Source organism: Anomaloglossus baeobatrachus, chromosome 5, assembly GCF_048569485.1.
Source record: "Anomaloglossus baeobatrachus isolate aAnoBae1 chromosome 5, aAnoBae1.hap1, whole genome shotgun sequence".
In the NCBI taxonomy this organism is placed as follows: Eukaryota; Metazoa; Chordata; class Amphibia; order Anura; family Aromobatidae; genus Anomaloglossus; species Anomaloglossus baeobatrachus.
The window spans coordinates 300,449,004-300,473,940 of NC_134357.1; the positions used below are offsets into that span (position 1 = coordinate 300,449,004).

Here is a 24,937-nt window from a genome sequence, read left to right on the forward strand (position 1 = left end):
GCAGCGTCGCTTGCACGTCGCTGCTGGCTGGGGGCTGTTCAGTGGTCGCTGGTGAGATCTGCCTGTTTGACAGCTCACCAGCGACCATGTAGCGATGCAGCAGCGATCCTGACCAGGTCAGATCGCTGGTCGGATCGCTGCTGCATCGCTAAGTGTGAAGGTACCCTTAGGGAAGCTGCGGAGACTGGTAACTAAGGTAAACATCGGGTATGGTTACCCGATGTTTACATTAGTTACCAGCGCTGTGTGCAGAGAGCAGGGAGCCGCGCACACTGAGCGCTGGCTCCTTGCTCTCCTAGCTGCTATACACATCGGGTTAATTAACCCGATGTGTACAGCAGCTACATGTGCAGAGAGCCGGAGCCGGCAGCACAGGCAGCGTGAGAGCTGCAGAGGCTCGTAACTAAGGTAACTATCGGGTAACCACCTTGGTTACCCGATGTTTATCTTGGTTACAAGCTTACCTCAGCTGTCAGACGCCGGCTCCTGCTCTCTGCTCGCTTCATTTGTCGCTCTCTCGCTGTCACACACAGCGATCTGTGTGTCACAGCGGGAGAGCGGCTTTGAAGAAAACGAACCAGGGCTGTGTGTAACGAGCAGCGATCTCGCAGCAGGGGCCAGATCGCTGCTCAGTGTCACACACAGCGAGATCGCTAATGAGGTCACTGCTGCGTCACAAAAAGCGTGACTCAGCAGCGATCTCGGCAGCGAGCTCGCTGTGTGTGAAGCACCCCTTATACACCATAGAGATAAGGCTTGTGTTGTAAACAGGGCTACAAAGCTAATAATAATAATAATAATAATCTTTATTTCTATAGCGCCAACATATTCCGTAGCGCTTTACAGTTCAGGAGGATCATATACAAACAAGTAACAGTTATAGAAATACAATATTTAGAGGGAAAAAAAATACAACCCTGCTCGTGAGAGCTTACAATCTACAATGAGATGGGGGGAGAGGCAAGGTTCAAGTGCTTATTTACAATGACAATCCAACCATCTCACGGAAATGGGGCTGGATAATGGTTTCCTGGACCAGTGGGCCCGAGCCTTGAGATGCCTTTGGGTGCCATGGAGTTTGATGTGGAGCTATGTTGTGAGAGGTTGTAGAGGGACTATGTGAATCGAATCTGATTAGGGAGTGTGATAGGCCGTCCTAAAAAGATGCGTCTTTAGGGTGCGTCTGAAGCTGAGTAAGTTGTGATTTGTCCTAACTTCTTGGGGTAGAGCGTTCCAGAGGGTTGGTGCAGCTCGGAAGAAGTCTTGGATCCGGGAGTGGGAGGTTCGAATTAGTGTGGATGTTAGTCGAAAGTCGCTTGCAGAGCGTAGAGAACGGGTGGACTGATAGACAGAGAGGAGGTTGGAGATGTAGGGGGGTGCTGCACTGTGGAGAGCTTTGTGGGTGAGAACAAGCAGTTTGAATTGGATCCTATGATATATGGGCAGCCAGTGCAATGACTGGCACAGAGCAGAGGCATCCGAGTAGCGGTTAGCCAGATAGGTGACCCTGGCTGCTGCATTAAGGATTGACTGTAGAGGAGAGAGTCTAGTTAGGGGGAGACCAATTAATAGAGAGTTACAGTAGTTAACATGGACTGCTATTCAAGACTAATAAATTTGCAGGACCCTGGTCCAGCAGCCATGTAAATAGTCTGAGGACACTAGATGGAGGCCCTCTGAACTGCCTCCTACCTGCTGTCATCCCCCAGCTCCTCTTCTGATTTGTTAGGCCTGGAATGACGTTATTGTTATGCAAACATGTCGTGGTGCCCATCCTACTAATCAGAAAAGTCGTTGGGATGTTAGGAGGTGGTTAGCAGGACTCCAGACAGAAGACCATGGCAGCTTTAGCAGGGTTCTGCAAATCAAATATCGCATCTGTAATTGCCACTAATGGCCTTATTGCCATAAAAAAACAAAAACAAAAAAAAACAACAACACAGGACCAACAAGAGGATGGTATACCCAAGTGGTTAATCCTCTTACTAAACTGTTTTAAATGTCTGAAGGGGCAGACCCTCTGCACCAGGTAAGATATTGTGGGACTTTATACTGAGCAGAGCACCTTATTATTCCTGATCCACGCTTCTGCAACTGTATCAGCTATAATATAAAGCTGCCAGTTCCTGAGGAGGGTACAAGCACATCTCCTGTGCCCACACGAGTTTTGCAGGGCGCTTCAGCAACATAGTGCCAATTCTCTAAAAGGTACATAAGGGCTTTCTCATAGGAAAGTGCAAAACAGCAATATACCAGTACATGCTCAACCCTCCCTCTACAAATTCATCACCACCAGCATGGTCGCTAGGACACTTAGGACATGCTAGTAATTTTACGAGGGCAGATTGGTGGCATTTCAAAAGTCTTATCCCAGTTGTCAAGTCCTCTTACTCAGAAGGTCCATACTCTTGTCCTATGGGCTCCCTTACCCCACCGTATACACCTGACAAGTACTATCCAATTTTTATTATTGGACAGCACTTGGCCCAATGTTATTCAATGGTGCAGTGCTGATGCTCAGACAGAACCGGTCAGTGGAAAAAAAAAAAGTTGCATCAGGAAAGCTCAATACTTAGGGGCACAAAGCCGTGTGCATGCGCAGTTTTGGATCGCGCTGCCAGTGACACTGTAAAGTATATTATCGTTCCCAAAGAGGCATGATAACATACTTAGTGGCCAGACTAGTTGGGGAGCCCCTGTAACTAGTCCCTGGCATCATTACCATCTCATAAACGTTCTTTAGAAATACTTTTTCTAAAGATCTCTTCATGTATGCTACTAAATGAAGGGACAGTTAAGCAGGGATTATAGTGGTTCTGGGTGCACAGGGGAAATGACAGGTTCCCTTTAAATATTATAAAGGAAATACAAAAATAGTATCTCATGCATAACTGCATGTATTCAGGAGAGAAAGAAGACCCTAAGAAAATGGACAATATATTATAGTATAATATTATTACTAGTATCACAGTTTGAAGAGGTGGTCCGAAATGAACACTGATTTAATTGTAATGAAATAATTCTAATACACTTGTTAGAGTCAATACTGTTGCCTTCTCTTCTGCTCTAACTGCTTCATTAATTTTTTTTACCTACTTTCAGTTTTGTGACTTTTCTTTTGAGAATCTCCAGTGCTTGCTGGGATACTCATAAGAAGGGTATCATAGAAAAAAAAAAGTCCCCTTAAAATAACTAGTGTACTTCCCCCCCAAAAAACAAAAAACATAAATTCTAGGTATACAGAAAAGAGGGAGATATAGACTGACTGTAGGAGTCACTCCCTCCTGTGCCCTACCTGGCAGCGGAGGTCGACACCCTAGATTTTGATGGGGAGCCCCCGTTTACCATAGACTTCCCCTACTTAACCTTGTATATCCCTGCCAGAAGAAAATGCAGTGCCTATAAGGTGCGACAATAGTGTCAAAGTGCACAGTGCTATTATTCAGAAATCAATGATATGTGCAGGTACAGGGTACTGATATGCTGAGGGTATAAAGAGATTACTTATCACTCTCCTTTGTAGATGGACAGTGTCACATTATTTGCAGGTCGCAAGCTTCTCAAGTCTCCATGTGTTTCCCCTTTTCGTAGTTCCTCAGGAGGCCAATGAGGGAACCAGGAATTAAAAGCCGTCTGCCATGCTGCATAACAGCCCCAATGTCCATTAGATAAAGTCAATAATGCTTGCTTAATGGTCAAAACAAATGGAGCCAGTTTTTAGTATAATGACTATAGGTGTGACTAGCTCCCACCACAATGGCCCCATAGCAGATGGAGTCTGACATCAAATACTCACATGAAACGGCATCAGGGGTCATTGCCTCAGACTCTGACCCCCACCTTAAAACAAAGCATCATCAGTGACGTCTAAGGGGCTAGGCTAGTCCCTGCTCTACTGAGCATGTGTCGGTGGGCAATTCTGACTTATGCCCAGTATCCGCTTCCTGGTCACTGTGCAATATTTTTTTCAATGCACAGTGACTATGCACTCCCTCGCTGGCTCTAATGAGAAGTGCTCAGTGCACCATCTGTGTGCATTGTAAGGAAAGAAAGCCACACGCAGGGAGAACAAAGATCAGTACCACCCCTAAGAGTGATGCCTGGGACGTTTTAATTACAGAAAAGCGATTAGATTATTTCATTAACCCCTTAACGACCGCGGGCCGTAAAATTACGTCCTAAATGACATAATCTTACTGCCCGCGGTCCTCCGGCGGCAGCATGCCGCGATCGGCACACATCTCAGCTGATTTTCACAGCTGAGATGTGTGCCTGCTAGGCACGAGCAGAATCGTTATCTGCTCGTGCCGATTAACCCCTTATATGGCGCTGTCAATACCTGACAGCGCCATTATAAGCGCAATCGCGGTAAAGTTTTACTTACCGCCGAAACCGGAAGTCACGTGACGCGATCACGTGACTCCCGATAGTTGTCATGGTAGTACAGGGTCATGTGATGACTCCTGTACTACACATGAATTGGTTTCACTTTCGCTGTGCCCGGGGCACAGCAAAAGAGAAAGACAGCGTATCTGCTGTTTACAGCCTTCCAGCTGTGATCAGCAGATACTGCAGAGCGATCGGAATGCTGATCGCAATAGCCCCCTAGGGGGACTAGTAAAATAAAAAAAAAAAGTAAAAAAATAAGTTTTAAAAAATTAAAAAAAAACAAAAAACCTAAAAGTTCAAATCACCCCCCATTCGCCCCATTGAAAATTAAAGGGTTAAAAAAATAAAAAATATACACACATTTGGTATCGCCGCGTTCAGAAACGCCCGATCTATCAAAATATAAAATCAATTAATCTGATCAGTAAACGGCGTAGCGGCAAAAAAATTCCAAACGCCAAAACGACGTTTTTTTGTCGCCACAACTTTTGCGCAAAATGCAATAAGAGGCGATCAAAACGTAGCATCTGCGCAAAAATTGTACCGTTAAAAACGTCAGCTCGAGACGCAAAAAATAAGCCGTCATTGAGCCTAAGATCCCGAAAAATGAGAACGCTACGGGTCACGGAATATGGCGTAAAACGTGCGCCACTTTTTTCGGACAAACTTCCGATTTTTTTTTAACCCCTTTTATAAAAGTAAACCTATACATGTTTGGTGTCTACGAACTCGCACTGACCTGAGGCATCACACCCACACATCAGTTTTACCATATAGTGAACACAGTGAATAAAATATCTCAAAAACCATAGTGCTATCGCACTTTTTTTGCAATTTTTCAGCATTTGGAATTTTTTTGCCATTTTCTAGTACACAATATGGTAAAACTGATGGTTTCATTTAAAAGTACAGCTCGTTCCGCAAAAAATGAGCCCTCACATGACCATATTGACTGAAAAATAAAAAAGTTACGTCTCTCAGAAAAAGAATGGCGAAAAAAAAAAACGGAAAGCGAAAAATCGGCCGGTCGTGAAAGGGTTAAATAGACATTTAGAATTAAATCAATGTTAGTTTCTGACCACCTCTTTAACATCTCCTACAACTATGATTAATCATATGATTTATTATTTACTGGCCTTCAGCTCGACCTTGAGCCATCGCGACTTGATGGATAACCTCTCTGTAGGAAGATCGATCTTGTGTAAGCCTAGATAGCTCCACCAGGGTCTTCCAAGCCATTTTCTTGATTGTATCAAGCCATTGGTTTGCTGGTTTTCTCGCCTTGTTCATTTTATTTGTCCTTCCAGGATGTCCTTCTCTAGTGATTGGACACGTCATATGAGGTGTCCAAAGTAGGCAAGTCATAGCTCATAGCTTGGTAATCCTAGCTTCCAGTGACATGTCTGGCTTGATTTGTTCCAACACCACATTTCAAAGTCACTGATTCTTCTGTCTTGCTTTTTTATTGTCCAGGTTTCACATCCATATGTTACTACAGAAAAGACAAGATAATGTACGAGCCATGTCTTCACAACCAGTGAACAGTTACTCGATTTGAGTAACTTCTCCAGTGGCTTCATTGTTGATTTGCCCATAGCTATTCTCGTATTGCTTTCCGGTGTCATTGCTGCATCATGAGTGATTATTTAATCACATGACTAGGAGAGATTTTCATCCTTTGGAGTTAAAATAAAATTTCCCATTTAGTGACTGCAAACAGATCTAAAAATTGATAAACTAATACACAAAATATATTAGAGTTTTACATGTCGAAATAGAAATAATTACTTTAAATTTAAAAAAACATAACATTATATAAAGGAAAAAAAATTTTGCTCAAGAACCTGTTGATACACATAAGAAAAGAGACAAGGAAGATCTCCGATCTTGGGTAACTACATTGCCTGCCAGTCTACACATCATGCTCTCACCTAATGATAAACATCACTTTCTTGGCATTTCTGGGTCATTCCTCTATAAGATTCCACAGTTACATGAAGTGAATCCAAAAGCCATTGCCTTTCAGTCTCAGATACCTCCCAGTGGAGAGTTGTCTCCTGAAATACTGAGCTATAGGACACCTGATAACAGAGAAAAGAATATACAGAATGACCAAAACTAAAACAGACTCATATTACTGGCCACAAGCACCCACCTTATTAAAGTGCAATCTATTAAACAGCCGAATACTTGTTGAATTCTCTTCTCCGATTTTAGCCTGAAATGTAGAGATTCCCAAAGTCGTAGTTCCTACAACAGAGATGACAATTGAGCTCAAATATGTTCAGATTTAGTTTGTGGTAACAAAGGAATATCTGAAGTACTCACCATAATACAACATAAGCCGAACAGACTCTTCACCAAACCCTTTGCCACGAGACATGGGCTCTGGAATACCAAGAAAAAAAAAGGATTAGTGATGGGACCAGACTTGGTGCCATCATCAGTACAGGTATTAAAACTGGCATTAGAATTTGACACCCAACATGGGATATGGAATCTAAATTATCCATTGATTTATTTAGCAATTTTCTTAGTTATGCCTCTTGCTCAGCCTACATTTTTTCTCTTTCTGAGCAAAAAACTAACACCATACAAATTTTGATGTGAGTATGGATTCTGCCAAGTTCCCACATGTGGCACAAACGCAAACATATTAATAAGAGAGAAGAACAAGAGTTTTTATAGTGCAAAAAAAAATTGTACAAAAATGTTATTTTAAAGAAGGTGAACATCAATTTAGTCTAAAAACATATTAAAACACCAGGACTATGCCCTGAGATAGGTAGACACCACTAGGGATTCATGAAACAAATAACATATTATGAGGGTACAGATGGAACAATCATCATATCAAGATAGAGTATCTCCATAATTGAGTGTAACTACGGATAATGAAGTCAGATCCCCTCAAAAGGTCTAAAGCATACCGAGGTGTAATACTGGAGTAGGGCATGCAAAAATAGCGGTGGTAAGGCCGAGTTCGGAGACAGGTCACTGGAAATGGAACCTCAAAACGCCCAATGCACGTTTCGATACATCGATTTTCAATCTTCATCAGGGGAGAGGCGCCTAATTTTTTTTCTGTCTTACCACTACCAGGGTTTCCCTATACTCAAAGAAAATCAAAACTATGGAAAATAAGTGAAGATCAGGAGCTAGAAAGTGTCTCTAATGAAATGTTGGGCAGCCTTATATGCAGTAGCTATTATACATTAACATGACTGGGAACCCTTTATAGTTCAGTGGCCAGGGTGGACTGTGCCGGAAAAACAGTCAAGCTTACGCAGTTGCACAACAGCTGCAGCCCCCTCATTTTCCAGATTGGTGGGAATCCCAGAGAGTGGATGGAGAACAAGAAAGGATTTGTTGTCACTGGGATAGTAATAAGAAAGATGCAAATCAGTAACTTTTAGAACCGATCATTATGCAATATTTATTTGTTATATACACAGAAGATGCATTCGCCTAATTTCTAGGAGTTCTCTGTTAAAGGTGCACATGAATGTGTTTAATCCTTTGTAGAAAACTAACTTGAAATAGATAAATGTGGACAGACTTCAGTGATGATTGTGTCCTATTTGGCGTCCTATTCGCACACTGTAAAGCTATATTTCAAGAGATTGATGGGTGAAGCAGAAGTGTCTGGCAGTGACATTTATTAAAGGCTGGGGCCGTGCACGGTCAGGTGAAGGGAAACCCAATTAGGAAGGATTCATAGAGACAAGATATGATAAGAGTGTGAACTGATGTGGTGTGTGTTTTGTGTGATAAACGACAAGTCCACAGCTTAGCAAAAGAAACTGTAGCTGTAGACCACAGCGGGATCTATCACTCGACATGTTATACGGAAAAAGTCAGTTCACAAAAAAAAAAAAAAGAAATCCAGATTTCTTTTCCTTTCATACACTGTAGTGGCTCAAAGACAAGTTATACCCTTAATCGAGCAGAAAACTGCAATATTGTTGGAAACCGAGCAATAATCGCAACGTGTGACATCTGCTAACGATCATAATATCGTTCGATTCTCAAGAAAACAGATCTTTCAACTTTAAATTAAATATTAAATTAAATATCGCTTGTCAGCACAAAATTTCTCTACCACTTTGTCAAGACAAGTAATACATGTTTTTATGAAGACTGGCGACTTTCCATCGACTGCAACACTGATCTTTTGAGTGAACATTTGCTTCTATAATGAGCTTGTATGCACAACAACGACACAATAACTATTTGCTCGTCAACCGCTATGGTTACATTTTCTTTCAGTCTAATGGGACCTTTACAGTCATACTGATTCTCTAAGTAAACTGGTGTAATCTAAGAGCAGAGGTGTCCAAAAGTCGTGTCATTTCTATATTTTTTTATACCTGAAACTCTGCGTCAATCTATTCTGAACTATTGGAGCAAAGAAAGCAAAAGTTATAGGAAAACCAAGGCTAGTAACAATGAATAACATATTTTTCCACATATGGAAAATACAATTGTTTTCCATCTACTTCAATAGCAAGTAGGGAACTAGAAAAAGAAAATTTATAACCCTCACAAATGACATTTTATGACGTGATTGAAATGCTGACAGCTTGGGGCACTACGGCCATCATTATTCTATTTCTTCTGTAGGATCCCTTCCTCCTGTCATCACACCCTCTCCATCCCACCTATCGAAGATCTTTTCTTCTGGCAATCTTGCTACCTTGGTAACCACAATATACCTTTTTAAATACATAAATACGGCCAGAAACGAATATCATATAAACAACATGAAACACATAGTATAAGGCCAAAATTTAATCAATTTATTGAACAATTAATAAAATTCATAATAAAATTACAGGGTGCCAGCAGATATTGGGAGAGGAAATGGAGAGTAAATATTACAATGAATTGGGATAATCAACCAATAAATCAAATAAATATATCCAAAGAATTATATAAATATCAAGGTGCAAAGTGCCTATCTGATTACATAGATTAATATACGGTTAATCCACCATAATTGCAGTCCATATAAGGTATAAAGTGCACAGTGCAAGCTCTAACAGCGACCAACCAGCAGGGGGAGCTCAGATTATTTATACATACACACACACACCTGAGTGATGTGAAATAGCATAAATATACAAAGCAAATTAGGTAGAGAATTATAGCTGATACAGTGTGCATAAGCTACATAGGAAGGGCTGGTGACCGCATGGCAGAGCTGGCAATTTTACAGCATGCAATGATCTATTACAATATGGGCTGCCATAAAAGCTTTTTTAAGTAGCGAACATTGCCTCCGTCCACACACCCACGCCTCCAACGTACGTTTCGTGAGAACTTCTTCAGGGAGCGTGTGTTGGAGGGGTGGGGGGGATGGTATTTAATCTTGCTACCTTGTCTGGAGTGTCCTGTACCTGCTGTCCCACACCTTTCTCCATTCAGCAATGTTAGAGCCATTTCTATTCTACCTACTGATCATTCCACCAGTGGAAGATAATACTATGCAATTTATTACTATTGTCATGGGGTATGTAATGACGGACAAGTGACCCTAGGCTGGTCCTCAGACTAGAGTCCCTGTGCTGTCCCTTATCTCGGAGGTAGGTTTGATGGTAACCAGGTCCAAGCCCCTAGTGTGACCCTAACTCCTGTCCAAGCCCTGATCTTACTCCCGTCTCCCACACATTTGAAGTGGGCCGGAAAACACAAAGACAAACCCCCAAAAAACAACACGGACAAAGGTGAACGGAACTCATACACACAGCAGAGACCATATGTGTACTGGGAAACAACGGGAAAAAAAAAAGGGGGAAAGTAATCCACAACAGGGGTCCGCTCACACCACTCAGAAGCACAACATGAATCACCATACACAGGAAAAAAAAAAAAAAAATCACAGAGATCGGGAATTACCGGCGCTAAAGCTGAAGACATTATCGGCACAAACAAGAAGGAGATAGCTGCACAAAGCAATTAGCAACCTTAGCTCTTAGGGGTGCTTCACACACAGCGAGCTCGCTGCCGAGATCGCTGCTGAGTCACGCTTTTTGTGACGCAGCAGTGACCTCATTAGCGATCTCGCTGTGTGTGACAATGAGCAGCGATCTGGCCCCTGCTGCGAGATCGCTGCTCGTTACACACAGCCCTGGTTCGTTTTCTTCAAAGCCGCTCTCCTGCTGTGACACACAGATCGCTGTGTGTGACAGCGAGAGAGCGACAAATGAAGCGAGCAGGGAGCAGGAGCCGGCGTCTGACAGCTGAGGTAAGCTGTATCCAAGATAAACATCGGGTAACCAAGGTGGTTACCCGATATTTACCTTAGTTACGAGCCTCTGCAGCTCTCACCCTGTCTGTGCTGCCGGCTCCGGCTCTCTGCACATGTAGCTGCGGTACACATCGGGTTAATTAACCCGATGTGTACAGCAGCTAGGAGAGCAAGGAGCCAGCGCTAAGCAGTGTGCGCGGCTCCCTGCTCTCTGCACATGTAGCTGCATTACACATCGGGTTAATTAACCCGATGTGTACTGTAGCTATGGTAGGAGAGCAAGGAGCCAGCGCTCAGTGTGCGCGGCTCCCTGCTCCCTGCTCACACTGGTAACTAATGTAAACATCGGGTAACCATACCCGATGTTTACCTTAGTTACCAGTCTCCGCAGCTTCCAGACGGCAGCTCCGTGCAAGCGCAGCGTCGCTTGCACGTCGCTGCTGGCTGGGGGCTGTTCACTGGTCGCTGGTGAGATCTGCCTGTTTGACAGCTCACCAGCGACCATGTAGCGATGCAGCAGCGATCCTGACCAGGTCAGATCGCTGGTCGGATCGCTGCTGCATCGCTAAGTGTGAAGGTACCCTTAGGTCCTGCTCACCAATCTGCAGGAATTAACTCCTGCAGAGCTGAAGACCAAGTGAACCTGAACCAGCTGACACCCGACTCTAGCTGATACAGAAGACTCAGATTGCTTCTCAGGTTCTGTGATGTAAACAGAGTCCGACAACATTGTGCCAGCAGGTGTGTGCAAAGACGAACATCACATGAAAACTATGGGGGGGGAAAAAAAAAACAAAAAAAAAAACAACCACTCTAGAACCTCTATGTTAAAAGGACCTGTCTCCTCTTCTGACATTTCTGATGTAGTACATTATAATAAACAAACTAACAACTAATTTTCTTAGAACACTGTATTGTGTCATTCCTGATATACCTGAATAAGTTTATAAGTAAATCAACAATTGGGTTTTAATTTACCCTGTGTGAAAGTGATGTGTCTTTAAACATTCTAGAAAGTCAGCACTCGGACAGCATTAGCATAAATAGGGACACCCCCAAACTATTAACACAGAGTCATCAACTTATACTTAAGTTTCTAGCAGGAGTAACAAAGCAACGGGACAATAAATAGGTCTACGAAACAACGGAATTGTATTATTATCAGGAATACAATTATTTACTATACCATACATCTTAAGAAAGCTGACTGTTTTTAATTAAGCTATCAGTGTGTATAGGCAAAGCCTTTTAGTTTTTCATTGAGACTGAAGTCTCAATGAAAGTGGATTTTTAGTAAAGGGCAAAGAAGTGTTTAAGAACTTTGCAATTTTATTCCATAATGAACTTTACACACCCTTTATAATTAAACAAAAATGCCAAAATCAAACAGGATTGGCAATGGCGTAATGTGCATGGGGGTCTCCTGAATCTTTCCCAAGAAAGATATTGAGGGGAGAGAAACCTCAACTTCTATTGAACTTTGTTCTCCCCAAAAATAAGCCATTGCGCGAAGATAAAATGGATCGAGGCGAAAAGAAATTTTGAGGACTGGGTAGAAAAGAAGGAGATTATATATAGGACCCAACAAGAGGCACAACTGAATCGGTTTGGGAACAAGGCAGGGAAGCTACTGGCTAATTTGGGAAGGGGACGACGACAGAGGGCACATATCATGGCACTAAAAAATACAGTGGGGAAGATAACGACAAACCCCAAGGAAATAAACGATATTCTGGGAGATTTCTAAGAGGGGTTATATAAACAAAAAGGTACAAGTGATAGAACAGAAGAGAGAGAGTGGCTAGAGGGTACTACAATGCCCAAGCTTACAGAGGAAACTTTACAAGCCCTGAACAGGGAAGTGGCGGAGGAAGAAGTATTAGCATTCATAGGAGAGTTAAACACGACAAAAGCTCCAGGCCCAGATTGTTACACTGGGAGTTTTTATAAAATTATGAAGGAACAAATTTCACCTATATTAACCGAGGTATTTAACAGAATTCTGGGAGGGGAACGAATTTCAGATACTTTAAATACAGCTCACATTAACCTGATCCCAAAAGAAGGTAAAAATTTAGAGGACCCATCAAGTTATAGGCCCACTTCACTAATAAATCAAGATTTAAAAATTCTGGCTAAATTAATGGCGACTAGATTAGCAATGGTGTTACCAGACATTGTAGATTCTCCCCAAGCAGGTTTTGTTAAGGGACGCTCGGTGGTGACAAACATTAGAAAAGTAATGTTAGCAATAGATGTTATAAAGCAAAGAAAGGAGGGGGGTGAAGGGGGAGACTCCAGCCTTGATCACCTTAGATGCAGAGAAAGCTTTTGACAATGTGAGGTGGTCATGGCTGGAATTGGTGCTAGATCAAATGGGACTGCAAGGGGCTTTTAGGAATTTCGTACAGGTCATCTACACGAACCCCAAGGCAAGAGTAAATACCCCGGGATTTCTTTCAAAGACATTTTCATTGATGAAGGGAACCAGACAAGGGTGCCCGTTGTCACCTCTGTTATTTAACTTAGCAATTGACCCACTGACTAGACGTTTGAATGAAGGAAAGTGGTTTGATGGAATTAAAATAGGAGGGGAAAAAAAAAAAAAAAAAAAAAAAAAAAATCGGTATACTTTATTTGCCGATGATATAATTTTGTTTATGAACAAACCTAAAATACAATTGAATGGAGTTTTGCAATAAATTGAGCGGTTTGGAAGATTGGCAGGGTTTAGACTTAATAAGAACAAATGTGAGATTCTCTTCTTGGAGGGAAAAAGGGAGTTTTATGTGACATCCCTATAGCTAAACATACAATAAGATACCTGGGAGTACAGGTGGGGTGGGATCCAAAGTCGGTGTATTCGTTGAACTACTCTCCTCTGATTGATAAAATTGAACGAGAACTGAAGGGCTGGGCTGACCTACCGTTAAATCTTCTGGGAATAAATCATCTAATAAAAATGATGAGTTTCTCCAAACTCCTCTATCCTATGCAGACAATCCCACTACTTCTCAAACACACAGATGTGAACAGATTGACTAAAAAAATTGTTTAAAAGAACAGAGAGTCCTCAGTGGTTGATACCTTTTAATGGCTAACTGAAAAGATGGTAATAATTGCAAGCTTTCGAGACTACTCAGGTCTCTTCATCAGGCATGGTATAACACAAAATCTGAAGAGTCACGTATTTATACACAACAGGACATAGAATAGTGCAGTAAAAAGAAAAAAAAAAAAAAAGAACAAGTTATATGAAACAGAACTATCTCTATGGCAGGGGGACAAGCTGTTCTAGCCATAAATACTGCTGCAGTTCAGTGTGAAAGTTTTATTGTCCTTTGATAAGGGTCTGGTCCAGGCTGTGACACGCTCGGTTCAGAAGTGTCTTTAGTTCCATAAAGATGCGGTACATTCTGGTATCCTCCATTTTGATACAAGTAAAATATATCTTTGTACCGTGTTAGCCAGTAGAGATAAAAAAATTGTTTAAAAGAACAGAGAGTCCTCAGTGGTTGATACCTTTTAATGGATTCCATAAAGGTGCGGTACATTCTGGTATCCTCCATTTTGATACAAGTAAAATATATCTTTGTACCGTGTTAGCCAGTAGAGATAAAAAAATTGTTTAAAAGAACAGATTAAACCATTTAAACCATTAAAAGGTATCAACCACTGAGGACTCTCTGTTCTTTTAAACAATTTTTTTATCTCTACTGGCTAACACGGTACAAAGATATATTTTACTTGTATCAGATTGACTAAGGCATTCTCTAAATTTCTGTGGAGGACACAGACCAAGGATTAGCGCCAAAAAATTAATGCTGGCAGTGGTCGCGGGGGCATAAGACTTCCAAACATTAGAGGATATAATTTGGCATGTCTCATGAGGCATGTGATCGACTGGATTAGAAAATCTGGTAGATATTCTGATTGGACCTTAGAGGCCAAATTTTGCAAGCCCATGGGCTTTGAGTTCAATTTTACACACTTCCATATCAAATTTACCGCAACACATCAGGCAGTCACTGATTTGTAGAGATACAGTGATGGCGTGGAAAGCGGTAAGGAAAGAGTTTGGACTGGCTTGGAATGTCTCGAAGTATCTGGATATTTGGGCCTTCCCAGACTTTCCACAGGGGAGAGAAAATAAACTATTTAAAGAGTGGAGGGAGAAAGGAATTTGTTCCATAAAAAACATGATGCATACTGAACCGAGATGGATGAGATGTGAAGAATTGAGAGAAAGGTATGGTCTACGCTCTTTTCAGACCATACAGTATGAGCAGATGAAACAAGGAATAATGAGGAAATTGCTGAACTTAAGGAAGGAGTATGTGAGAAATCAGATGGACGCGGTCATACTGAGTGGTATTAACAACATAAATATCTCAAATTTATATGGGAACTTGAGAGAGGTTTTAGTACCGATTATACCAGGAAAAATCTTGAAAGGGTGGACAACGCAGTTGGGGTTTCAGGAAGGGGAGGATAAGATCTTAAAAGGTTGGATGGTGATGAGAAAGAAGGTGGTGAATGAGAATTTGAGATACACACAATTTAGACTTATGCATAGGGCCAGGGCCGTATTTACCACTAGGCACCCGTGGTCCGGTGCCTAGGGCGGCAGATTGTGAGGGGCGGCACCCTCTGGCAGCAAAAAAAAAAAAAAAAAAAAAAAAAAAAAAAAAATTTTTTTTTTTTTTTTTTTTTTTTTTACATTTTTTTTTTTTTGTGGCCGCCGAGCACAGGGAGCTGATTGACCCTGGAACTGCCGGCGCCTGCACTTCCGGGGTCACAGGCGCGCGCCAATCAGCTCCTTCCTCTGTGCTGCGTCCACTGCTGTGTGGACGTCACATGCAGAGCTCGCAGCAGGACGCCGCGGAGGACGCCGTGATGGAAGCCGGTGTCAGAAGAGGATACTCACGTGAGCCAGGAAGATGGCGGCGGGCACTGGAGCAGGTAAGTGGATTCATAAGGAGCGTGGGAGTGTCTCTAATGCAGACCAGAGATCTGCGCATGCGGGGGGAGAGGCGGCAAAGGCAGATACTGGAGGGAGGCAGAGGCTGAGACTGGGGGGAGGCTGGAGGGAGGCAGAGGCTGAGACTGGGGGGAGGCTGGAGGGAGGCAGAGGCTGAGACTGGGGGGAGGCTGGAGGGAGGCAGAGGCTGAGACTGGAGAGAGGCAGTGGCTGAGACTGGGGGAGGCTGGAGGGAGGCAGAGGCTGAGACTGGAGAGAGGCAGAGGCTGAGACTGGGGGGAGGCTGGAGGGAGGCAGAGGCTGAGACTGGAGGGAGGCAGAGGCTGAGACTGTGGGGAGGCTGGAGGGAGGCAGAGGCTGAGACTGGGGGAGGTTGGAGGGAGGCAGAGGCAGAGACTGGGGGGGAGGCTGGAGGGAGGCAGAGACTGGGGGGAGGCTGGAGGGAGGCAGAGGCTGAGACTGGGGGAGGCTGGAGAGAGGCAGAGGCTGAGACTGGGGGGAGGCTGGAGGGAGGCAGAGGCAGAGACTGGGGGAGGCTGGAGGGAGGCAGAGGCTGAGACTGGGGGGAGACTGGAGGGAGGCAGAGGGAGAGACTGTGGGGAGGCTGGAGGGAGGCAGAGGCAGAGACTGGGGGGAGGCTGGAGGGAGGCAGAGACTGGGGGGAGGCTGGAGGGAGGCAGAGGCAGAGACTGGGGGGAGGCTGGAGGGAGGCAGAGGCAGAGACTGGAGGGAGGCAGAGGCTGAGACTGGAGGGAGGCAGAGGCTGAGACTGGGGGGAGGCTGGAGGGAGGCAGAGGCTGAGACTGGAGAGAGGCAGAGGCTGAGACTGGGGGGAGGTTGGAGGGAGGCAGAGGCTGAGACTGGAGGGAGGCTGGAGGGAGGCAGAGGCAGAGACTGGGGGGAGGCTGGAGGGAGGCTGAGGCAGAGACTGGGGGGAGGCTGGAGGGAGGCAGAGACTGGAGGGAGGCAGAGGCTGAGACTGGAGGGAGGCAGAGGCTGAGACTGGGGGGAGGCTGGAGGGAGGCAGAGGCTGAGACTGGAGAGAGGCAGAGGCTGAGACTGGGGGGAGGTTGGAGGGAGGCAGAGGCTGAGACTGGAGGGAGGCAGAGGCTGAGACTGGGGGGAGGCTGGAGAGAGGCAGAGGCTGAGACTGGGGGGAGGCTGGAGGGAGGCAGAGGCTGAGACTGGGGGGAGGCTGGAGAGAGGCAGAGGCTGAGACTGGGGGGAGGCTGGAGGGAGGCAGAGGCAGAGACTGGGAGGAGGCTGGAGGGAGGCAGAGTCTGAGACTGGGGGGAGGCTGGAGGGAGGCAGAGGCAGAGACTGGGGGGAGGCTGGAGGGAGGCAGAGGCAGAGACTGGAGGGAGGCAGAGGCTGAGACTGGAGGGAGGCAGAGGCTGAGACTGGAGGGAGGCAGAGGCTGAGACTGGGGGGAGGCTGGAGGGAGGCAGAGGCTGAGACTGGAGAGAGGCAGAGGCTGAGACTGGGGGGAGGTTGGAGGGAGGCAGAGGCAGAGACTGGGGGGGAGGCTGGAGGGAGGCAGAGGCAGAGACTGGGGGGAGGCTGGAGGGAGGCAAAGTCAGAGACTGGGGGGAGGCTGGAGGGAGGCAGAGGCAGAGACTGGGGGGAGGCTGGACGGAGGCAGAGGCTGAGACTGGAGGGAGGCTGAGACTGGGGGGAGGCTGGAGGGAGACTGAGGCTGAGACTGGGGGGAGGCTGGAGGGAGGCTGAGGCTGAGACTGGAGGGAGGCTGAGGCTGAGACTGGGGGGAGGCTGGAGGGAGGCAGAAACTGGGGGGAGGCTGGAGGGAGGCAGAGGCAGAGACTGGGGGGAGGCTGGAGGGAGGCTGAGGCTGAGACTGGAGGGAGGCTGAGGCTGAGACTTGAGGGAAAAACAAAAAGCCAGCACCAAATGTGCACTACAGCACTAAACATTCCAAACTGTACTTATTATAAAAAAATTTTTGAGATTTTTGGCAAAAAATTGCAATTTCTTGAGCTGCTTCGCCACGTCACGGCAAATCTCATTTGAAGCAGTCCTACACTAAAATATTTTTATAAAATGTGCCATACGGCCTCACATATGAATAGTAGAACTGCTCTTAGCAGCACTCACCTGGTCTATTTCAATCCCGTACCCATGACATGAGTCATGGCTGTGGGCGGGACAGGTCCAAGCAAATGCTGCATGAAGTAAATAGCCTGTGGACAAAGCCTGATGACTTAATGTGAACAGTCACCAACCGCCAAAATCCAGACAGATGGAATACATCCCAAATTGGGGTGCATAGCAAGGTGGAGGTCAACCACCGACCAATTCAATGAAGAAAAAACAAAAAGCCAGCACCAAATGTGCACTACAGCACTAAACATTCCAAACTGTACTTATTATAAAAAAAATTTTCATGCAGCATTTGCTTGGACCTGTCCCGCCCACAGCCATGACTCAGTCATGGGTACGGGATTGAAATAGACCAGGTGAGTGCTGCTAAGAGCAGTTCTACTATTCATATGTGAGGCCGTATGGCACATTTTATAAAAATATTTTAGTGTAGGACTGCTTCAAATGAGATTTGCCGTGACGTGGCGAAGCAGCTCAAGAAATTGCAATTTTTTGCCAAAAATCTCAAATTGTTTTTTATAATAAGTACAGTTTGGAATGTTTAGTGCTGTAGTGCACATTTGGTGCTGGCTTTTTGTTTTTTCTTCATTGAATTGGTCGGTGGTTGACCTCCACCTTGCTATGCACCCCAATTTGGGATGTATTCCATCTGTCTGGATTTTGGCGGTTGGTGACTGTTCACATTAAGTCATCAGGCTTTGTCCACAGGCTATTTACTTCATGCAGCATTTGCTTGGACCTGTCCCGCCCACAGCCATGACTCAGTCATGGGTACGGGATTGAAATAGACCAGGTGAGTGCTGCTAAGAGCAGTTCTACTATTCATATGTGAGGCCGTATGGCACATTTTATAAAAATATTTTAGTGTAGGACTGCTTCAAATGAGATTTGCCATGACGTGGCGAAGCAGCTCAAGAAATTGCAATTTTTTGCCAAAAATCTCAAAAAATTTTTTTTATAATAAGTACAGTTTGGAATGTTTAGTGCTGTAGTGCACATTTGGTGCTGGCTTTTTGTTTTTTCTTCATTGAGACTTGAGGGAGGCTGAGGCTGAGACTGGAGGGAGGCTGGAGGGAGGCTGAGGCGGAGACTGGGGCAGGCTGAGACTGGGGAAGAGAGGCTGATGCTGAGGGAAGATAGAGGCTGATGCTGGGGGAGAGAGGCTGATGCTGGGAGAGTGGGAGAGAGGGGCTAATGCTAGAGACAAAGGACAAGGGATGAGGGATAGTGCAATGACAAAATCGATTGGGTGGGGGGAGTGTAAGGACTCAGAATAAGAGGGGGCAGCATTGGGAGCTCATTGTGAAGAAGGGGCAGCATGTGTGGGATCAGTATGGAGTGGAGCAATGTAGGGGAGTCAATATCAAGAGTGGGGTAGTGTGTGTGTGGGGGGTCTCAGCATAAGCGTTAGTGTGGTGGTCTTAGCATGAGTGGGGCAACATGAAGGTCTCATTATGGAAAAGAGGAAGGCAGCATTAGGAGCTCATGGAGAGGGACAGCATGCATGGGACATTGTGAGAAGGGGGCAGCATGCATGGGACATTGTGAGAAGGGGGCAGCATGCATGGGACACTGAGGAGGGGGCAGCATGCATGAGACATTGTGAGGAGGGAGCAGCATGCATGGGACATTGTGAGGAAGGAGCAGCATGCATGGGACATTGTGAGGAGGGAGCATCAAGCATGAGACATTGTGCGGAGGGAGCAGCATGCATGGGACATTGTGAGGAGGGAGCAGCATGCATGGGACATTGTGAGGCGGGAGCAGCATACATGAGACATTGTGAGGAGGGGGCAGCATGCATGAGACATTGTGAGGAGGGAGCAGCATTCATGGGACATTGTGAGGAGGGAGCAGCATGCATGGGACATTGTGAGGAGGGGCAGCATGCATGGGACATTGTGAGGAGGGAGCAGCATGCATGGGACATTGTGAAGAGGGGGCAGCATGCATGGGACATTGTGAGGAGAGAGCAGCATGCATGGGACATTGTGAGGAGGGGGCAGCATGCATGGGACATTGTGAGGAGGGGGCAGCATGCATGGGACATTGTGAGGAGGGGGCAGCATGCAAGGGACATTGTGAGGAGGGGGCAGCATGCAAGGGACATTGTGAGGAGGGAGCAGCATGCATGGGACATTGTGAGGAGGGGGCAGCATGCATGGGACATTGTGAGGAGGGGGCAGCATGCAAGGGACATTGTGAGGAGGGGGCAGCATTCATGGGACATTGTGAGGAGGGGGCAGCATGCATGGGACATTGTGAGGAGGGGGCAGAAAGCATGGGACATTGTGAGGAGGGAGCAGCATGCATGGGACATTGTGAGGAGGGGGCAGCATGCATGGGACATTGTGAGGAGGGGGCAGCATGCATGGGACATTGTGAGGAGGGGGCAGCATGCATAGGACATTGTGAGGAGGGGGCAGCATGCATGGGACATTGTCCTCACATCATGCTGCTCCCTCCTCACAATGTACAGATCATATTTCATAATCGAGGAAGGTGTGGTGGATATACAGTAGTTTATAAGGGAGGGCAGTGTGTAGTTTATTAGGGGCAGTGTGACAGTCACAGTATATAAGTGGGGACGGTGTGGTGGGAATATTTTATACTCATGCTATGTTTTGATGTGCCTGTGGTGATTCCCATTGGGGGGGGTTCGTTTCTTATTGATACTTTTTAAAGTGTGCTACAGAGTAGATCTGCCTTAAACAGATGTCGTGTGCGAAAACTCAGTTTTACGTTGTCACTAAGGGGCGCGACCACTTAAAGTGCCTAGGGCAGCACGAAGGCAAAATACAGCCCTGCATAGGGCGATCTTTGTAAATGCAAGACGTCCGGAAAAATTAATGAACTGCCCAAAGTGTGACGTAGAAAAGTCGGATTTATATCACGGAATCTGGATGTGTGAGAAGATCATAGGGTTCTGGCAGCAAATACAGGGGGTGGTGAGGAAAATATGGAGTAGGAATATAGAGTTGGATCCGATGATATGGATATTTCACTATTTGCAACAGAGTGAAGAGGGAGGAGAGGAGGACAAATTACCATCTCTTTTCCATGAGATAGCAATGACTAGCAAAAAAGTAATCCTCCAAGAATGGTTACAAAAGGAAGCACCTTCAAGGCAGGAGGTGATTAAACAATTAAAACAATCGTTATTGTTGGAAAAAACGGTGTTTGAGAAGAGCAAAGAAAGGATGATGGCAACATTCTTTGATAAATGGAGAAAATTTATAAGTAAGATGTGTTCAAAGGAAGAAAATCACACAAATAATGACCATTTTGAGGTCTACTGAATGGTATCTGAAGGAAGATATAGCAGGGTCACTTGGCAGGTTGAAAATATAATGAGAAGTGTTTCAGGTCGTGTCACATGTAGGGGGGGGTAGCGTTTATAGGAGCAGTTTGTTTAAAGTTAGAGGGAGTGTAGAAGTGTGGCCAAGATAGAGCAATTAAATGCTCTATCTAATTAAAGGGGGTTTACAATTTAACCGAAAAGGAGAGCCAACTATTTAGTATTTAATGTGAAAGGGAAGTTGCAGGATATTGAATGTGGTTGTCCCATCCCTTCTTTTCTTCATTCTGTACCCCTTTATAATGATTATCAGAAAAATCAATAAAAACTGGTTTAAAAAAAAAAAAAAAAAAGCCATTGCCAGAGGAGACTTACTTTACAGAAACTACAGTTTTGACTAAACAGTTTTCCCTGCTGCAGATCTAACCGTTCTCTGGATGCTGAGCTCTGTATATCAGCGCCCACACCACTGATTGGCAGCTTTCTGTGTACACTGAACATTAGGCAGAAAGCTGCCAATCAGTGGCTTTTTTTACCCTGGACTTTATGGTAGCAGGTTTAATAGTCTTCGGGGTTGCTCACACGAGCGCATAACACAGCCGAGTACTTTGCGATATTTTATCAGATAGCACTCAAACCAGTGTTCTAGTATGGGGCAGTGCAGATCTACAATTTTTTTTCTCATGCCAATTCGGTATTCCGAATTCCATTCCGTTCCATATACGGTCCATTTTACATCAATGTGTCTTTGAAGACCGCAAAAAAACAACAAAAAAAAAAACGAAGGAGGGTTGCATACAGTCAAAAGCTAGAAAGATAGATAAGAAAGACATATAATGCACCCCTTCCCTGCATTTTATCTTGCCCCTTTAGTGCCTGTCATGTGGTACTAAAGGGTGTTTAGCCTTGTTTTTGACCACAAATTCATTATTTTCTTCTAAAAAACGACATTGGGTCCCCCATATTTTTTGTACACAGCTAAGGTGAAGCAGACAGTGGCAGCCCACAGCTGGCAGTTTCACCTTGGCACCCCATGCTATATCAGTTACCAGACATCACTAACCCTGTCAGTAATATAAAAATAAATAAAAAGACAAAAAATTTTTTGAGAAAACACTCTTCAAAACATTCCCTCTTTCACCAATTTATTGAAAAGAAAAAACAAATCCGGGTCAGGAGTAATCCAATAAGGGAGTCCCACGACGAGTCATACTCACTGTCCCAGTCAATGAAGAACAGAATGTTCTCCATTGCCTGGAAGAGCAGTGCAATAACCTGAGCTAACATCATTAGGTCAGGCCAGGTCTCCGCAGGGGATGACGAGCGCCAACGTCGTGAGATTAGCTCAGTTCATTACCTGCGGTGATGAAGTCCGCTAAACTTGTGATGTCAGTGCTCATTACTGAGTTCCATGGCTGCCACGTCCTCACGCGAAGTATTGTGGGAGCCTGTGACGTCACCGCTAGTCACAGTCTTGAGGGGACATCGCGGCGAGCATGAAAGTCAGTGACGAGCGCTGATGTCATGAGTTCAGCTGACTTCATCACCGCAGGTAATGAACTGAGCTAACCTCATGACGTCGGCGCTCGTCATCCCTGCAGGTGCTCACACTACTGTGTGAGTCACTGCGGGGCTGGCCAGGGCAGTGCGACATAGAATGCAGGGGCACCGATAGACGGAAGCCACATGTAAGTGCCTCCTTGCGGCTTCCGGGCATTTTGCGGACCCATTGACTTGTATAAGGTCACGGTCTGCATTTTGCGGGACAGAATAAGACATGTTCCATAATAACAGAATGGACATACGGGCACGGAGGCACACCGAAACACTTCAGTGTGCCAGCCGATCCTACACAAGACACATCAAAAAGATTGTTTTGTCAGTAGGTCCTAAAAAAAAAAAAAAAAAATAGAATTAGTTGTTACTGGTAATTCGGTTTCCAGGAACTCTCCACGACAGCACCACAGGAGTTAACTCCATGCCCTAATTGGGACAGGAAACACAAAGAGGTTAAATAACCCCTCCCCACCTCCCCTCTTCAGTGTTTTTTTCCAAGTAACTACACCAGTACGAATGGTTCAAACTTTAAAATCAGTAAAAAGCTATTAAATCTTGCAACAGGTAGGGAGGGATTATCCGTGCTGTCATGGAGGGTTCCTAGAAACCGAAGTACCGGTAAAAACTAATTCTATTTTCTCTAGTCACCCTCCATAACAGCACCACAGGAGAAGTACCACCGAACATATCTTAGGGGGAGGGTTGGGAACAGTCTGAATTTACTGTCCAATAAGAACCTAGCCTTCGGCCTTCAGGTCCTTCAGTCTATAGTGTTTTGTGAAGACCAGATAGTGGCTCTGCATATCTGCTTGAGGGAAGCATCAGCCTTCTCGGCCCAAGAAACAGACACCGATCTGGTAGAATGAGAGAATGAGCTGTGAAGTCTTCTGGAGGAGCTAGAGATTGGATTTTTGTAAGCTTCACTGATTGTTCTTTTATTCCAGCTAGCAATTGTGTTCTTGGCAGCTTTTTTAAATTTTATTCCGCCCCATGACCTGAACAAAGATTATGGTCCTTCCTTACATAAATCGGTTCTCTAGAGGTAGTGGATGTACGCAGGGTGGTTGTACAAGGAATGAAATTCCCCTTCTTTATCATTAGATGGATTCTGACAGAAGGATGGTAGTATGATATCTTGGGATCTGTGGAAATCAGAGACTACTTTCGGAAGAAATTATTGGTCCTGACGGAAGATAATTCTGTCGTCCAAGATTTTTTAGGTACGGCTCTCTAATAGTTAAAGTCTGTAATTCACCAACTTGTCAGGCTGACGTAATTGTTACTAGGAAAGCAGTTTTCCAGGACAAGGTTTTTAGATCTGTTGCGGTGATAAGCGCAAAGGGTTGTTGTGTTAGGCCTTTAAGGACTACATTCAAGTCCTAGGAAGGGACTAGATTAATTTGTCTGGGTCGCAACTGCTGAAGTCATAAACCTCCTAAAGGCCACGTCTCACTAAGCGACAGCGCTAGCTAACATGCTCAGCAGACAATATTATATGCATATCATTGTGAATTGTGTCACTTTTCAACCAGACTGCATCAATCACAACAGGGGAGAAGGGAAACACGGCCAAATGTAAAGGCCACGTCTCACTAAGCGACATCGCTGCTGAGTCACGTTTTTTGAGACGCAACAGCGATCTTGCTAGCGATGTCGCTGTGTGTGACATCCAGCAACGACCTGGCCCCTGCTGTGAGGTTGCCAGTCATTGCTGAATGTCCTGGACCATTTTTTTGGTCGTTGCTCTCCCGCTGTGAAGCACACATCGCTGTGTTTGACAGCGAGAGAGCAACGATCTGAATGTGCAGGGAGCAGGGAGCCGGCTTCTGTGGACGCTGGTAGCCAAGGTGCACACCAGGTAACCAAGCAAAGCACTTTGCTTGGTTACCCGATATTTACCTTGGTTACCAGCGTCCGCAGCTTCTAGAAGCCGGCTCCCTACACATGTAGCTAAGGCACACATCGGGTAACTATAAGCAAAGAGCTTTGCTTAGTAACCAGATGTGTACTATAGTTATCAAGCACAGCGTCGTTACACGGGTTGCTGGTGGCTGATCTCTGATCGCTGTAGAGATCTGCCTGATTGACAGCTCACCAGCTCCAGCGATCCCTGCCAGGTCAGATCGCTGGTGGGATTGCTGGAGCGTCGCTAAGTGTGACGGTACCTTAACCCACCGGTGGCTTGCTAGATCTTGATCAAAGTATGAGCTCCAGGCTGAGATTTTGACCTTGAGGGTTCCAGGTCTTAGTCTAGCCCGTTCTGAAGAAAGTTCAGGGTCTGAGCCACATTAGGATGTATTGGATCTGGTAGTTTAGGTCTACACCAGAAGGAGAAGGTCTTCCA

General features: G+C 45.2%; 1 protein-coding gene across 3 annotated transcripts in view; it reads right to left on the bottom strand.

Moving 5' to 3' along the window:
• Positions 1-839: 839 nt before the first annotated feature.
• The window catches only part of NAT9 (N-acetyltransferase 9), a 57,922-nt gene continuing 33,824 nt past the window's right edge, over positions 840-24,937 (bottom strand). For 2 of the 3 annotated variants that reach the window (XM_075349656.1, XM_075349657.1), the window contains exons 5-8: positions 6,718-6,777; positions 6,545-6,639; positions 6,321-6,470; positions 840-6,065 (exon numbers count right to left, since the gene is read on the bottom strand). In XM_075349656.1, the coding sequence (XP_075205771.1) occupies positions 6,321-6,470; positions 6,545-6,639; positions 6,718-6,777 (305 nt within the window). In that variant the 3' untranslated portion in view covers positions 840-6,065. Of the gene's footprint in view, positions 6,066-6,226; positions 6,471-6,544; positions 6,640-6,717; positions 6,778-24,937 lie in introns of those variants that run through there. The other variant, XM_075349658.1, reaches the window with a different exon arrangement.